The 17,074-nt window shown below is 43.0% G+C and overlaps 1 protein-coding gene across 4 annotated transcripts in view; it reads right to left on the reverse strand.

Moving 5' to 3' along the window:
- Positions 1-9,380: 9,380 nt before the first annotated feature.
- Positions 9,381-17,074, reverse strand: part of PHF20L1 (PHD finger protein 20 like 1) — a 63,652-nt gene continuing 55,958 nt past the window's right edge. For all 4 annotated transcript variants that reach the window (XM_087706667.1, XM_087706668.1, XM_087706665.1 and 1 more), the window contains 2 exons: positions 12,190-12,355; positions 9,381-11,453 (listed from right to left, as the gene is read on the reverse strand). In XM_087706667.1, coding sequence (XP_087562793.1) covers positions 11,311-11,453; positions 12,190-12,355 — 309 coding nt within the window. In that variant the 3' untranslated portion in view covers positions 9,381-11,310. The remainder of the gene's footprint in view (positions 11,454-12,189; positions 12,356-17,074) is intronic.

A 17,074-nucleotide genomic window follows, 5' to 3' on the forward strand; every position in this document is an offset into this window, starting at 1 on the left:
AGAGGTGAGTCTCTCTCTCTCTATCTCTCATACACAAACACAAATGCAGACCACAATTCTTTGTGTTTTGAAACAAAAGTTCAGAACAAGGAGGAACTTACAAGTCAGAGACGATCCAGACTGCCTAGTGCCTGTGACCTCAATGCCTTTTTCATCGACACACCAGCAGGAAATCCCATTTTTATTGCATTGTATGTTCCTGGTGGACAAAATAGTGATTTCCAACATTATTACGCTTTTTAGACATGCATTAAGACTGACAAGCCTTTGTAAGAAGTATCAGATGTTATTTTCCAAACATTAGCTCATTGCTTTGATCCTCTGGGCCACTGTAAGGAAGGAAGTGAGCCAATGCCTTTTTGCAGTGACGTGCGGTGGGGTTTATGGTTTGGTGAGGCATTCTTCTCCCCCGACATCCCTCTGTCTAAAGCACTTTCTTTCTTTCGCCCACCTGAGCTCTGATACTTTTTTATAGCTTTTTTTAAACAGCTAAGCACTAAGCAGAGTCATCCATGGTGACTCTGGCAGCAACTAGCTCAGCCTGATCTCAGCTCTTGCCTTTTTCCTTTTACATTTGTTTTTCTTTTCATGATGACAGTGGTGAGGCTCCGCCTCCTCTGCCTCCCCTGACTGCACGTCGCTGCCTTTTTGAGCTGATACCGTCCATAAAAATTAAATCAGTGTTTCTCAACCTCGACAGTTTTGAAATGTGTGGACTTCCAACTACCAGAATTCCTGACTGGTTTGTTTATATTTCCAGATAAGAAGTATCTCAGATAGCATTTTAATGCAGGGGGCCCCAAACATGGCTACTTTAAGATTTATGGACTTCAACTTAAAGAATTCCCCAGCCAGTACCGGTTGCAGTGGGGCCCAGCACCAACTACATGAATGTGTGCAGCGCACACATGTGTCCTTATCTCTTGTGATGCCTCCATGAGGCTCCACGACACTCGAGCTGCTCGGTGGAGCATCGTGCAGGCGCCGTGCACTCTGTGCGTGGAAGCACTGAAGAGCTCAAATACAGGTAAGGAGCTTGAGCAGATGGGTGGGCCCTCCGGAGCACCATACCAGAATGGTACCTGGTGCTCCGGGCAGGCACCGGTACGCCCGTACCAGGGTGTACCGGCTGCAACTCACCACTGCCCTGGTTATATCTGGTTTCTCTTAGGTGGTCATGGTGATAGGCAAATTAGGCAGGGGTGACATTTAATTTTTTTCCCTACCAGTTCTGTGGCGGAGGGATCCTGTGACTGAGTGGGCATGGCCAACTCGATGTCACTCATACCCACTCAGTCATATGACCCACACACACACCAAGCCACGCCCACAGAACCCGATAGGAAAAAATGTGTGCATGGGCACAAGAAAACTCGTAGTGAATGTTGTGGCAGAGAGAAGGTGAACATTTCTCCCACCATTCACAGCTCCCTTTATGGTCCCTTCCCCCCGGCCCCCTCCCTCCCAGGGACTACCTTAATGGGGCAGGCTGCAGCAGCTCTGCTGTGAATGGAGAGAGAAATATTCGGATTGGGTGGGCGGGTTGAGCAGCCGGAAGGGTGGAGCGAGCAGCCGGAAGGGTGAATGGCGAGCAGGTGAGCAAGTGGGTAACCAAGCAGGTGACTAAGAGGGTGTGGGTGGGGCCAACCAGAGGTGATTTTTACCGGTTCAGTGAACTGATTCAAATAGTCCCTACCAGTTCGCCAGAGCCAATCTAATCCGGCTGAATGTCACCCCTGAAACTAGGACACTGCAGATGTGCTGAACCAAAATCCCCCATCTTTCTCCCCTTGCAGTTAACCGTTCTTCCAAGAAATTGGAAATTGTGCCAACGTTACCTAAACTGTCCATCTTCTGAGCATTGAGGGATGTAGTCTTCTCCATCACGAAAGGCCTTCTCCCTCTGAAGTTCACATGGACGAAGAGGCTGGGTTTCAGCCTCATACTCTACATTCAGAAGAAGGCAAAGTTATGGTAGCAAATCCCTTCCTCGTATCCTAACCTCTTTTTGATCTTTTCCACTTTTTATCCCAAGGACTGAAGAAAGACACACGAAGGAGTGGGCTGCTATGGGTTTCCTTCTGAGCCAGGGCTGAGAGCAGTCAAAACTGTGGAATCGTTGCAAATTTCCGGGTGTGTGTGTGTTATAGTTTCTCAAACAAGACCTGTTACTCAGAAAGCCCACTTCTAAGGGTGCAGAAGGTGACTCTGCTTAACAGGTGGACCCAGAGCACATCCAATTTAGCTGATCTGACTGGACAGGTGTAAATATTTGAAGACAGATGATCCCACAAGTAAAACAAGCCTTCTGCCATGCTGGGCTTCCTACGTAGATGATAGCCAGTATCTTGAATTGCACTCAGAAGCCAACCGGCCACCAGTACGGCTGGCAAACTAATAAATAATTAGAGAAATATATTTAACATACTGCAAATAGTCCTTGACTTACGACCACAAGCCTAAAATTCATGATGTAAAGTGAGGCAGTTAAGTGGATTTTGCTGCATTTTATGACCTTTCCTGCCCGAGTTGTTAATTAAATCATTACAGTTTTAACTTAGTGACATGAATCTGAACTCTCCATTGACTTAGCTTGTCAGATGGCCACAAAAGGGGATCACAGGATCGTCATAAATATGAGTACGTTGCTAAGCCTCTGAAGGTCATGTGACTATGGGGATGCTGCCACGGTCGTAAGTGTGAAAAATGACCATGAGCCTTTTTTTTTAGTGCTGTTGTAACTTTGAGTGGTCGATAAATGAATTGTTGTGAGTTTAAGACAAGCTGTATATACTGTAGGTATGTCATGCAGGGAAAAAAAACAACAATGTTGGTATTTTAAGCCAACTCTCATTCAACTGGAGAAAGGATACATTGGTAGTCTTCCTTCCTCCTCCACCCCCACCCCACCCCCAAAAGAGAAAAGGATAACCAGAGGTGAGATTCAGCAGGCTCCCCCAAAAGATTTCTCAAGTGATGAGTGTTGTATTCTTATATTAATTGGGTATTAATCACAAAATATGCTTATCAAGAGGCTGGACCAGATAATAAGTAAGTGTTGTGGCCCATCAGAAGCCAGAAGAGCTGGCAGCAGATTCGGATAGTGAAGAGGTTGGGGAGGAACATGGGCCAATCCTGGAGTCCTTGGAAGGCTCTGATGAAGGCTCTGCGTCGGAGGCAGAGAGGGGGCCAGGGCCATCTGACAGTTATCAGCTGCCTTTGGAGTCAGACACCAGTGAGGCAGACGAACAGCTGGAGCTGTTCCCAGTGTGCGCATGTGCAGAGTTGCCAGATGAAGGGAACAGCTAAAGAATAGGGGTTAATTGGAAGTAAGGCCACAGATGGACACTGAATGGCCCCTCCCAGAGGGAATAAAAGAGGAACAAAAGGGGAGTGGAGTTTGCAGGAGACAATTAATTCATTCTTGCATTCTTGCCAAGTATTGGGGCATCTGAAAGATATCGGCCTGGCCGCTCTCCAAGCCTGATAAAGGTCGGTAATTGTGAACCATCTTGAAAGACTGTGGGAGGGGAAAGACTTTGCTGGAGAGGAATTCACTGTAAATTAATTAAAGGGGTTTATTGGGACGAGGGCTCGGCTTGTGCTGCTGGGGAAGCCTTGGTCAGAACACAAAGATGATAAAAGGATCTGGAGGCTAAATCGTGCGATTAATGGCTGAGGGAGCTAGCTAATAGCAATAGCAATTAGACTTATATACCGCTTCATAGGGCTTTCAGCCCTCTCTAAGCGATTTGCAGAGTCAGCATATTGCCCCCAACAACAATCCGGGGTCCTCATTTTACCCACCTCGGAAGGATGGAAGGCTGAGTCAACCCTGAGCCGGTGAGATTTGAACAGTCGAACTGCAGAACTGCAGTCAGCTGAAGTAGCCTGCAGTGCTGCATTTAACCACTGCGCAACCTCGGCTCTTGAACTATCTTGAAGGACTGTGGGAGAGGAAAGAGTTTGCTGGAGAGAAATTCGCTGTAAATTAAATAAAAGGGGTTTATCGAGATGAGGACTTGGCTTCGTGCTGCTGGGGAAGTTTAGGTCAGAACACTTAGGTCCCTTCCAATGCTAAGCTTCCATTAGTTTTATTCTAAAGGTAAGGCACCTGCGAAGAAAGAGGTATCTCTTTACTTACCAAAGATGCTGGCCAGCGCTCTATCGGTAAGGCAGAGAAAGACGGTGAACAGCAAGGACCTCATTTTGGGATGCAGGAGGATTGTCTCCCTCGCGAGGGAAAGGCCTCCAACCTGCTACGCTCTGGGGAAGTTCTCCACCAGTGTTTTATAGCTGCCGCCCCTCAAATCACTTCACTTATGAAATGGAAGACTGGGCTCTCGAGGGGGTCGGTGACGCAGACCATTTCAAGAGCCATCAAGTTGGGTCACGCAATTAGCCCCGTTTCAATGTCTTTGCTTTTTTCTTTCTCCGTTGCCCTTCTAAACACTTTACGGAATGAAAGGCGAGATCAGATTTTTTTTTTTTTTTTTAAACTCAGACGGTATAAAGGAAACCATCGACTTAACGACTGCCATTGGGGGGATGTGTGTCCAAAATTTCCATGGCTAAGCGAGGTTGTTGTGAAGGGGAGGGTTGCCCCATTTTATGACCTTTCGTTTGCCACAGTTGTTAAGCGAATGGCTGCGGCTGTTAAATTAGTAACACATTTGTTAAGTTAATTTGGCTTCCCCTTTGACTTTGCTCATCTCTGTCAAGGGTTTCAAAAAACCGCTGCCATCGAAATAAGGTCTGACAGTCTCAAGGTTATAAAAGGGGATTACGTGACTGTGGGACACTGTAACCGGAGGTGGGATTCAGCAGGTTCTGACCAGTTCTGGAGAACCGGTAGCGGATATTTTGAGTAGTTTGGAGAACTGGTAAATACCACCTCTGGCTGGCCTCGCCCCCATCTATTCTCTGCCTCCTGAGTCCCAGCTGATTAGGAGGGAATGGGGATTTTGCAGTATCCTTCCCCAGCCACGCCACGCCCACAGAACCAGTAGTAAAAAAATTGTAACTATCATAAGTACATGAACAGTTTCTGAGGTATAAATTGTGATTAAGTGACCATGAAGCTGCAGTGGTCGTGAAGTATAAAAAAATGGTCCTCACTTTTTCATTAACTTTGAACAGTCACTAAATGAATGGTGTAAGTTGAAGGACTACCTGTACATGTAAGACCAAGAAATACATATTTACTTATATAGGCAGAGTGACAGAAATGGGGGCTGGAATTAAACCAGGGATTAGTCTAGAATCCCTACATAATCACAAGTGATCTAAGTCCAATCTCCCTTGAATTCTATGGACCCAAACAGGTGCTGATCATTGGTTGAGAAGAGTCCTGTGCATAGACATAATTAGCAATACATTAATTTAATTCAGGGATGTCAAACAATTTCACTGAGGGACGCATCAGGGTTGTCTTTGACCTGGGGGCGGGGCAGTAAACGTAGCTGGGGTGGGCATGGCCAGCTTGATGTCCTGCAGCCCTCTGCCAGAGAAAAGGAGACTCTCCCGGGCTCCGTTTTATACAATAGCAGAGTTGGAAGGGACCTTGGAGGTCTTGTAGTCCAACCCCCTGCCTAGGCAGGAAACCCTATACCGTTTCAGACAAATGGCTATCCAACATCTTCTTAAACACTTCCAGTGTTGGGGCATTCACAACTTCTGAAGGCAACTTCTGTTCCACTGATTGATTGTTCTAACTGTCAGGAAATATCTCCTCAGTTCTAAGTTGCTTCTCTCCTTGGTTAGTTTCCACTCATTGCTTCTTGTTCTACCCTCAGGTGCCTTGGAGAATAGTTTGACTCCCCCTTCTTTGTGGCAACCCCTGAGATATTGGAAGACTGCTATCATGTCTCCCCTAGTCCTTCTTTTCATTAAACTAGACATACCCAGTTCCTGCAACAGTTCTTCATGTTTTAGTCTCCAGGCCCCTAACCATCTTTGTTGCTCTTCTCTGCACTCTTTCTAGAGATAGATAGATATAGATAGATAGAGATAATAGATTATAGATAGATTATAGATAGGTTATACAGACAGAATAGAAAGACTGATAGAAAGGTAGATATAGATATGAAGTAGAAATAGAGATAGAGATAGAAGATAGATAAATAAGAGATAGAGGATAATGATAGAGAGAGAGAAATGGATGATATAGAAATAGAAATAAGTGAAGATGATAGATGAGAGAGAGAGAGAGAGAGAGAGAGAGAGAGAGAGAGAGAGAGAGAGAGAGAGAGAGAGACGATTTAGATTTGAATTTAGATTTAGACTTAGATTTAAATTGATAAAATGATAGATAAACTTTGAAGCATTCTATACCTTACCCAGCTTGGCATTTTATAAATGCAAAGTTTTGATATGGTCAAAAAGATATTCTTCAGCTAGGAAGACTCTGAAGAGACAGACTATTTTTGCACCTCAAGGGAAAGTTGGTTCCCCACAGACCAAGGTCTCCCCAGCAGGAAGGTTCTGCAAGGGATTTTTTTCCCCAGCGTGAACACATATGAGCTAACAGTAGAATACCATGAAAATGCAGCAGGGGGAAGATGACAGGAAAGAAATCGAGACCCAGAGAATAGAAATTTTGATTTTGTGACTCCAGGGAAAAGGAGAGAAAACGTTTCCATTGTCATTCAAAACCAGATTATTCTACTCTCTCAAACTTTCCCATTCTCCAGCGTGAAACGTATTTGTTCCCTTACAACTGCTGAAGAAAACTCTCTTTTCAGCAAATATGATTAGGCTTAATATAACTAACGTTCGCGTCATGTGCAATCCTTTTAAATCCTGAACTGGTTCAGATAAAGTTGTGAATTTTTTTGTGGGGAGGAGGAACCCCCACCAATCCAGATATTTTAGAGGACAATGCCTACCAAACTTGGCCGCTGAATGAAAAGAGAATAAAAGTTCAAAGCATAAGGAGGTCAACTTCTCTCGGAAAAAGAATAAGCAAATGAGGTGGGAGTCCTATTTTTGTGTGAAAACACAAAAAAATACCCAGCTCAGGAAAAACCATACAGCTAGCCTTCAACGTATAACCAGGGGTGAGGTTACAGCTGCTTCTGCTGCCGGTTTGCTCAGGGATGCACTGCATCAGTGGTGGGTTTCAAAAATTGTTCGAACCTACCCTGTGGGTGTGGCCTCCTTTGTGGGAGTGGCTTGCCACCCATGTGACCGGATGGGAGTGGCTTGCCACGCATGTGACCGGATATGAAGATGCCGACGACACTTGTCAGAACCCCCTTAAATTACCTCACACTCAGCACTGGCATGCATAAGAATAGGATGTAAACTTGTTTTTTAAAAGGCATCTTTGGTTTGCGTTAAAACAACTTCAACACACGCAATGTTCTGATTGCACCACAAACGCAGTAGTCATCCTTACCTTTCACAGAGGCACTGAGTTTTATAAACATGAGCATGATAGTGTAGAATAATCATATCCAAGGACCAGGGGTGAGTTTCAAAAAAATTTGGAACCTCTTCTGTAGGTGTGGCCTGCTTTCCGGGTCCACTGGTGGAACCTCTTCTAACCGGTTCGGTAGATTTGACGAACGGGTTCTACCGAATAGGTGTGAACTGGTAGGAACCCACCTCTGCACCGCATCTAACCTTCAGTTAAATCTTGCTCCGTATCCAGAAGAAACTAGTGTAACTTTATACCATGTGAACCTCCCTTTAGAACATTAAGGACTTTTATTTCCACTTGGCAGACCGCTTCTGAAATTCATGCTTAAAGTGGAAAAGAATGAAACTTTGATTTTGGGTTTTACCAAGTAGATTGATAGACCTTTACAGAAAAGGCTTGTTCATATAATGATGAAAAAACAAAAAGCTGTGATTTGATGTTAACACCTTATTTTACTGCAGCAGAGTCGGAAGTCAATGTTTTTTCTTTCTTTCTTATCCTTCCTTACTTCTTTTCCCCCTCCCCCTCCCCTTGCTTTTCTACTTACTTGTATTTTGTTATTTTACAATATTTTTTCCCCTTCTACAATACCTTACAGTCATTACATCAACATTATGTCATCATAGTTGTACATGTATATAATATTTTACTTCTATAGTTACACACCTTTATACACAGTTCTATATATATTTATATATAGTTTTTTTGGCTTAATTAGTTTTATTCTTGTTTTGCAGCCATTTGTACCAATTGTTCCAAATTTCATAATATTCCGACTCTTCTTTATCTTTTAATTTCAGTGTTAATTTCTCCATCTCTGCACAATCCAAAGGTTTTTTTATCACTAATTCATCCGAGGGGGTATTATTTTGTTTCCAGCATTGGGCAAATGCTATTCCAACTGTAGTTAGCAGATGTATTAATATGTACTTAATTTTCTTTGTATATTTCCCTTTGATTATTCCCAGTAGACAGATTTTGGGCTTGTATTTTATCTGTTCTGTAATTTCTTGCACCCATTTCCAAATTTTTGTCCAATATTTTTGTGTTTCCGGGCAGGTCCACCATATGTGATAATAGGTCCGTTGTACTTTTTTACACTTCCAACAGGTCGGCTTCATGTTTGGTACATTTTAGCCAATCTTGTTGGTGATAAGTGCCAACAATAAAACATGTTGTAGATATTTTCTTTAAGTGCTACTGATCGTGTTCGTTTATAATTTGTGTTCCAAATTCTTTCCCAATCCACTAGATCTATGATGTAACCAAACTTCGGGTTTTTATTTTATAAATGGCAAACTGAAAAAAAAAATGCTGTAAAATCAGGTTGGTTGAACGACGGACCCATTTTGAGACGGTAATGGACAAACTTACATTACAGTCACACACCGAGGACTTCCTTTAATCCTAGTACCTAATTACGGTGGTGTACTCTTACTTCTTATATTCTTATACAAGAATATTCTTGTATTCTTACAGGGACATGGTGGCTCAGTGGCTAAGACGCTGAGCTTGTCGATCAGAAAGGTGGGCAGTTCGAATCCCTAGTGCCGTGTAACGGAATGGCCTCCCGTTACTCATCCCAGCTTCTGCCAACCTAGCAGTTTGAAAGCATGTAAAAATGCGAGTAGAAAAATAGGGACCATTTGGTGGGAAGGTCACAGCGTTCTGCGCACCTTCAGCATTTAGTCATGCTGCCCACATGATCACGGAGACGTCTTTGGACAGTGCTGGCTCTTCAGCTTTGAGCACTGCCCCCTAGAGTTGGAAATGACTAGCACATATGTGCGAGGGGAACCTTTACCTTTATTCTTGCTTTCCAACAAAACCCCAGAGGGTGGTCTTCAAAGCCCTCCCCCCCAGTGGCCAGTGGCAGCACATCTGCCCAACACCCGCCTTGAAATGCTCAGGATTTATTCAATACTCTGAAAAGCAAATTGATGAGACAGAAAGTGTGTGTGGTATGCAGAATAGTTTAATAAACAGCTTTACATACAGTACCTTACATATAGACAGTGTATTTGCAAATTTAAATACATTTTAATGTACAGTGGCTTGTACTCTTATCCCGTGGAGGTTCAAGTTTATTGTCCTTCATGTATGTAGTTCTCACACTTTTATACATATTGCCAGCGTTGAAACAATCTGGGAGGCCTTTAAGCTTGATATTCTCTTGCTACCCTCAATAATGCAGCCTCTCTTGAAGAGTTAGTATTTTTTTTAAAAAAGTAGTATTATTTTTTACAAATTTCTGTACATAGATTGTTTTTCTTTAATCTTCTCTCTTTCTCCCTCTCTCCGTCTCCCCCATTTTAAGAAACAGCTCGTTAAAAGGTAACATTTTAAATATTTTTGTCACTAAGGTCCTTTTTATTGTAAGAAAACTGGACTTGTCAATATAAATATAAATATGTCCCGAGAATGCAACATGTGTATGAGCATGCCCATACACAATATATGTGTGTATATGTATACACACACATATGCACGCACACAAAGACATATGGGCATACCTCAAGAGGTATACTATAGCACTGGGTGCAGCGATAATGCAGATAAAACTAAAAGTAACTGGACTTGGCCCAGAATTTTATTTAAAAACCCAGCTAACTAGGCGGACTTTGGTTTCGTTAACAATTTGCCAAATCATAAGTGAATCCTTTAACAGGTGATGTATTTGCACTGTACCCCATCGAGAAGGGGAGCTCCTAACTTATATTTGGGGTTCTGTATAGCTGAGAGACTATACAGAACATGGCATGTTTTGCAAATTGCTCAACTATTCCAAGATTTTTGGCGTGCATAAGTTTATCTCCCTGGAATAAAACAGCATCAACTTTTGTATTTCATATTTCCTTTCATGTTAGAGTAAAAAGGTAGGAAGTAGACCCATTTCACAGCCAATCACTGGTGTTTTGGATGTTCTTTTGATTTCTCAAGACAGCTGAGGAAGGTGGGTATTGCAGCCCAGATCCAGCCATTGTAGACACAACATCCCTCAATACTTTTTCATTGTAGCTTGCCCAAATATGGATTTGATGCCATCCTGGTTGATGCTGGCAATATGGAGGACTCGATATGAGAAGTCTTCCCGGGGGGGGGGGGGGGGAGAGGCCCCCTTCAACTGACACTCCCGTTTCAATGTTGTTGTTTCTTTAAAAACTTTTTTTTGGCACTTTTTGACCATGACTTTCCCAAGGTTTGGTTTTCTAAAAACGGAGCATAAGATTCAATATGCAAAGAAGGCTCGGCTTAAAAAAATATTCATAGAGAGGCTACCATTTTTTAAAAAACAACAACAAGAGTTTCTCCTGAAAAGGAAAGCTAGAATTTTATATTTTTCTTTTCTCATTTTCCTGGATCTCTACAGTACTATGAAAAACAGGCATTTGTTCAATGACCAACTGGGCCTCAATATCCTCCTCCTACCGTCTGGACTCAAGTTGTGTAAAATTTGTTCCTTCTCCCACTGCCGATTGCTTTGGCCGGCTGCTTACTTTTGCGATGACGTTTTTAACAGTTTGTGGGCTTCTCCCGTGATATTTTGCGTGTGAAAAGGTAGGAAAAACATGCCTGGGGTTTGAGGATCCCGAAACCCTCATAAGTGGGAAGAAAAACACAAACCTTCTTTTATTCCCCTGCTTTTCAGACCAAACCTGTACGAATCTTTCCTTGAGGAGGGAGGTTTCTCCCTTTATACCCTATCATACCGCATGTTGTTTTCAGCCTAATGAGAGAATTGGCAGAGAATAAGGAGCAGCGTTCAGGCTTCGTGTGTTTTTTTGTGTATTTGTTTTAAAAGGTACCCTTTTGTGAGTCTTGTCAATCAGAGGAAACCCATCGTCGGAGCCTGGATGCCTGTGTGTATTCCTTCATCTTTCCTTTCGTCATACGGAGCAGAGGGTGGCAATTTGTTGAACTTTACTCATGTCGGAGATGAGCTGTTTAATGCGGCGCTTGAGCTGAGGCAGACGGGCGAGGGGGTCGGGGGGCTCCAATTCTCCGGTGAAATCAAGCCAACTTTCTAAAACTGTAATGGGGGCAAAAAAAGAGAAAGAAAAGAAAGAAAAAGATATGAAAAGCCTATTATGCACGGTGATCTCTTGATCGACTCCGGGACTTAGAACAGGGGTGTCAAACTCAAGAGCCGTGGGCCAGATCCGGCCTGTGGGGTGCTTAGATCTGGCCCATGGGGCTGCCCTGGAAACAGCAAAGGACCGGCCCCCGGTGCCTCGGCCAGCGAAAATGGAGCTCCAGAGGGTCGCAGGAGGCCATCACAGCCTCCCGAGCTCCATTTTTGCTGGCAGAGTGCTCGGGCCACAGGCACCCCCAAGCCTACTAAGTAACCTTGGGACAATCACCAGGAGACAGTGAGTTCTAGTCCCGCTTAAGCCATGTAAGCCTGCTGGGTGGCTTCCTAGTCACTCTCTCAGAGCCCAAACCGCCTCACAAGACTGTTGTTTTGGGGAAAATAGGAAGAGGAATGTGTGTTGGATATGTTCGCCAACGTTATTTATGAAAAACAATAAAGATGGGATCAAAATCGAATGAGACATTTTATAGCTAGACGTTTTTAAATGTAAAAGTCAGGTGGGATAGGGAACTTGGCAAACCCCCGGTACCAACACCCGTGTCTTTGGCTCTTGAGCTAAAAATCCCAAATGTATTTTGTCCAGCACATTTTATACCTCTTTTTTGCTACCCAAGTAAAAGAGTTTGGGAAAGAGAGAATGTCAGCATTTAAGCTGAGCCTTAAAAACAGTTACCGTCGACTTCCTTCTCAATCAGGTCCATTCTACTAGTGACTTCGTTCTGGGTGTTTTCTATGTGGGTAAGGAGGTTTAGCTGCCACTGAAGACGGGCGTCCACATGTTCCTCGGCGCCTCTTTTTTCGTTGAATACAAACACGGTGTTCCCTTCGGCTGAATGCTTCTGTGCAGTGACCGCAAAAGAGAACCAGGTTATCAAAACAATTCTACAACATCGGTGACCCTCAAAGTGGCCTTTGCAGGGAGACAAAAAAGAAAATTGCTGCTTCCGAATGACTCGGCAGAAACGGAGAGTCAACTAAGGCAATTCCTCCATTGCAAAGAGAATCAGTTAATGGCATTGATAATAAAAATGATAAAGCACAGTACAGGAAGTCCTCAACTTACAACCATTCATTTAGAGAATGGCCCTACAAAAACTGACACAATAGAATTGGATAGGGATAGGGATGGGATAGGATAAGATAGAACAGAATAACAGAATTGGAAGGGACCTTGGAGGTCTTCTAGTCCAACTCCCTGCTTTAACAGGAAACCCTACACCAGTGTTTCTCAACCTTGGCAACTTGAAGATGTCTGGACTTCAACTCCCAGAATTCCCCAGCCAGCGAATGCTGGCTGGGGAATTCTGGGAGTTGAAGTCCGGACATCTTCAAGTTGCCAAGGTTGAGAAACACTGCCCTACACCACTTCAGACAAATGGCTATCCAACATCTTCTTAAAAACTTCCAGTGTTGGAGCATTCACAACTTCTGGAGTCAAGTTGTTCCACTGATTAATTGTTCTAAAGGTCAGGAAATTTCTCCTTGGTTCTAGGTTGCTTCTCTTCTTGATTAGTTTCCACCCATTGCTTCTTGTCCTGCCCTCGGGTGCTTTGGAGAATAGCATGACTCTTCTTTGGGGCAGCCCCTGAGATATCGGAACACTGCTATCATGTCACCCCAAAAGTCCTTCTTTTCATCAAACTAGACATACCCAATTCCTGCAACTGTTCTTTATGTGTTTTTTAGCCTCCAGTCCCCTAATCATTTTTGTTGCTCTTCTCTGCACTCTTTCTATAATCTAGTCTAGTCTTGTCTCATCTCAAATAGAATAGAATAGCATAGCATAGCTTAGCTTTATTGGCCTGGTGTAATTAGAAACACAAGGAATTTGTCTCCTCTGCATAAGCTCTCAGTGTACATACAACAATAGCAATAGATTATTACCATTTTTCACACTTATGATTGTTGCAGCATCCCCGTGGTCATGTGATCAAAATTGGGGACAGCTTAGCAGCTGGCATTTATGACAGTTTCAGTGTCCTGGGGTCACGTCATCACCTTTTGTGATTATGAAGATTCCCAGTCATCCAGGTCACGGTTGTCCCGCAAATGTTTTTTTCCAAAAGGCAGCTGGGCTTTTTTAGTGTGTTATTTTTTCCCCTTTCAAAATGAGTCTCAACCAAGAAGCTTCTTCAGTCAGAACTGAAGAATGAAAGAATCTCCTTGGATGAGAAGTGAAACATTTTCAAAGGAAAAAAGCACAAGAAAATCCAGTTGTCTTTTTTTGGAGGGGGGGGACCCCACCCTTGGGACATTTTTGCCACCTTTTGACAAGCAAAGTCAATGGAGAATCCAAATTCATTTAACAACTTGCTACTAACTTCACAACTGCTGTGGTTTGCTTAATGACTGTGGGAAGAAAGATCATACAATGGGATAAAAATCACTTAACAACTCCCTTTGGTTAGCAACGGAAAGTTTGGGCTCAATTGTGGTCATAAGTGGAGAACTACTTATAGTACTTGACAGAAATCCTAAGATTCAAGATCCCGGGGATTTCTCAGCAAATTGGGTTGACAACCAAAACTCTGAATACATTCTAGGAAAAATGAATCCTCTGCCAATTTTGATATTTCCTGAAGTCATGCAGATGCTTAATTGAAGACCAACTCGCTTATTTAACGTTCGCCACATGTATGGATATTTTTTAATACAATACAATAGCAGAGTTGGAAGGGACCTTGGAGGTCTTCTAGTCCAACCCCCTGCCTAGGCAGGAAACCCTATAACATTCAGACAAATGGCTATCCAACATCTTCTTAAAGGCTTCTAGTGTTAGAACATTCACAACTTCTGAAGGCAACTTCTGTTCCACTGATTAATTGTTCTAACTGTCAGGACATTTCTCCTCAGTTCTAAGTTGCTTCTCTCCTTGATTAGTTTCCACCCATTGCTTCTTGTCCTGCCTTCAGGTGCCTTGGAGAAGAGTTTGACTCCCTCTTCTTTGTGGCAGCCCCTGAAATATTGGAACACTGCTATCATGTCTCCCCTAATCCTTCTTTCTCTTAAACTAGACATACCCAGTTCCTGCAACCATTCTTCATATGTTTTAGTCTCCAGTCCCCTAATCGTCTTTGTTGCTCTTCTCTACACTTTTTCTAGAGTCTCCACATCTTTTCTACATCGTGGCGACCAAAACTGAATGCAGTACTCCAAGTGTGGCCTTACCAAGGCCTTATAAAGTGGTATTAACACTTCATGTGATCTTGATTCTATCCCTCTCTTTATGTAGCCTAGAACTGTGTTGGCTTTTTTGGCAGCTGCTTTTGGGGTCCTTTTTTTAAAGCTGCGGCCTATATGCCAATAGAAAGGGAGAAGAAGATGGTTTTTGCACAGTTCCGGTTATTCAGAAATATTAGCTCAAGAATTTCTTGCTGACTGTAAAGGTTCTTCACATACCAGTGAACAGTGACAGAAATAAGAAATCCATCCAAGGTTTTGCTAATTCAGATTTCCAACCATGTGGAAACAACACAATGGGAGCAGTGTGATTGTCAAGGCTCATGAAGTGGTCCCTCTCAACCTTCTGAGTTACATAAAAATTGATGGCCCAAATGCATAGCAATCCTCAAGCTTTCCACTAAATTCTGTAATGCCCGATCTAATGTAGAGAGTCAATCGTTCTTTGATTCATATTTCTCTCTCTCTCTCTCTCTCTCTCTCTTTTTCTCCTTCCGATACTCCCCCATTCCAAGGCCTGATTCATGAATCAAAGAAGGCTTGTTTGTACCAATTCCATAACGTAACTGCTCCCGCCAGTTGCCTGGAGGGATTGAGAGGGAAGAAAAACTTAGAATGTGCATTTTTGTAGTCATAACTTTATTTACACGGGCCACACAGATATGACTACAAATGCATATCCTATATCAGGGCTGTCCAAACTTGGGAACTTTAAGACTTGTGGATTTCAACTCCCAGAATTCCCCAGCCAGCATGACTGGCTGGGGAATTCTGGGAGTTGAAGTCCACAAGTCTTAAAAGTTCCCAATTTTGGACACCCCTGTCATATATGATCAAAAAGAACATACAAGGAGGACCTTGTAGACCAGAATGGATGCAAGAGGAACAACAGAGGTACGTGGGCCACAAAATGAATCATCTAAAAGAGGGGTGTCAAACTCAAGGCCTGGAAGCCGGATCTGGCTCGCGGGGTGCTTAGAATTGGTCTGTGGGGCCACCCTGGAAACAGTGAAGGACCAGCCCATGGTGCTTCTGTCAGCAAAAACTGCATGCAACCCTAAGTGAAACATGCTCCATTCTACGACCTTTCTTGCTACAATTGTTAAGTGAATCACTGCACTTGTTAAGTTAGTAACACGGTTGTTAAGCCAATCTGGCTTCCCCATTGGCTCTTGTTTGTTGGATGGTTGCAAAAGGGGATTCCCAGGACCCCACCCTAAATATTGGCCGGGGCCAAACCTCTGAATTTTGATCACATGACTGTGGGTATGCTGCAATGAGAAGAGTGGGGGAAAAATGACCATAAATCACTTTTTCCAGTGCCAAGTTGTAACTTCAAATGGCCACTTAAAAGAATGGTTGTAAATCAAGGACTACTTTACAGGCTAAATTGCCCTATTTGGACTATATTCCTTTTGCCCCAGAGTGACACAATCTTTCTTCTTGGATAGTTCTTCCCCCACCCCACCCCCCAGGATAAACCAGAAGCACCGTTAAAACTCTTCCTCCAACCTTCCAAGACGAGAAATTTCTAACCTTGTTTATAAATCTTTCCAAAGTTAAGAAAGTGATTCCTCACATCTATCTACATTGAACACATTTCTTTGCGCAAGAAAATTTCTGATTTTTATTGTACCCTGGGTAGACATCAGGGAGCATAATTTCAGTTCTTCTTTCCAAGGTCATTTTGTCTATCAGCACATTTCCTGCAACTAGTGTGCAAAAACAAGGAACCAAAAAAATTGGGGGGAAAATAGGACTGATGATGTTTCTTAAAAAAAGAAATTAGTACTGGTGATATTATGGAATTTGGGTTATGAAACATCTGCAAGAAAACAACCAAACTCAGAAAGCACTAAGTATGTATGTATGTATGTATGTATGTGTGTTATATTTGTGCTGATAAATAAATAAAGGGAGACTAGTATAGATCTATTTCAAGCTATTTAGGAAGTGTGATCTTCCTCCCATATTTGGGCATACCAGGGGTTGTGACTTTAAATATATATATATAACTTTTATAAATCTAAGTAGACTTAAGTTCCGTTTATCAGATGCATGAATGTGTTCATTGGTATTTAAGTGGTCGAAGGCACAGGGAACAGGGAGATAAATGTCATTTTGTCATGGAATTATCACATAAATGATGCAAATCCCACAATGTGCTTCGTTTAGCATGATAATGCCATGTCACACACAATGTGAATGGGGCTTCTTCTGGGCTTCCCTGGGTTAGAAGCAGAGGTGGTATTCAGCAGGTTCTCACCGGTTGTGGAGAACCCGTAGGGGAAATTTTGAGTAGTTCGAAGAACCGGTAAGTACCGCCTCTGACTAGGCCCGCCTCCCCCATCTATTCTCTGCCTCCTGAGTCCCAGTTG

Source organism: Thamnophis sirtalis, unplaced genomic scaffold (genome assembly GCF_051295495.1).
Source record: "Thamnophis sirtalis isolate CommonGarterSnake01/CBP01778 unplaced genomic scaffold, rThaSir2_p1.2 scaffold_2, whole genome shotgun sequence".
NCBI classification, from domain to species: domain Eukaryota; kingdom Metazoa; phylum Chordata; class Lepidosauria; order Squamata; family Natricidae; genus Thamnophis; species Thamnophis sirtalis.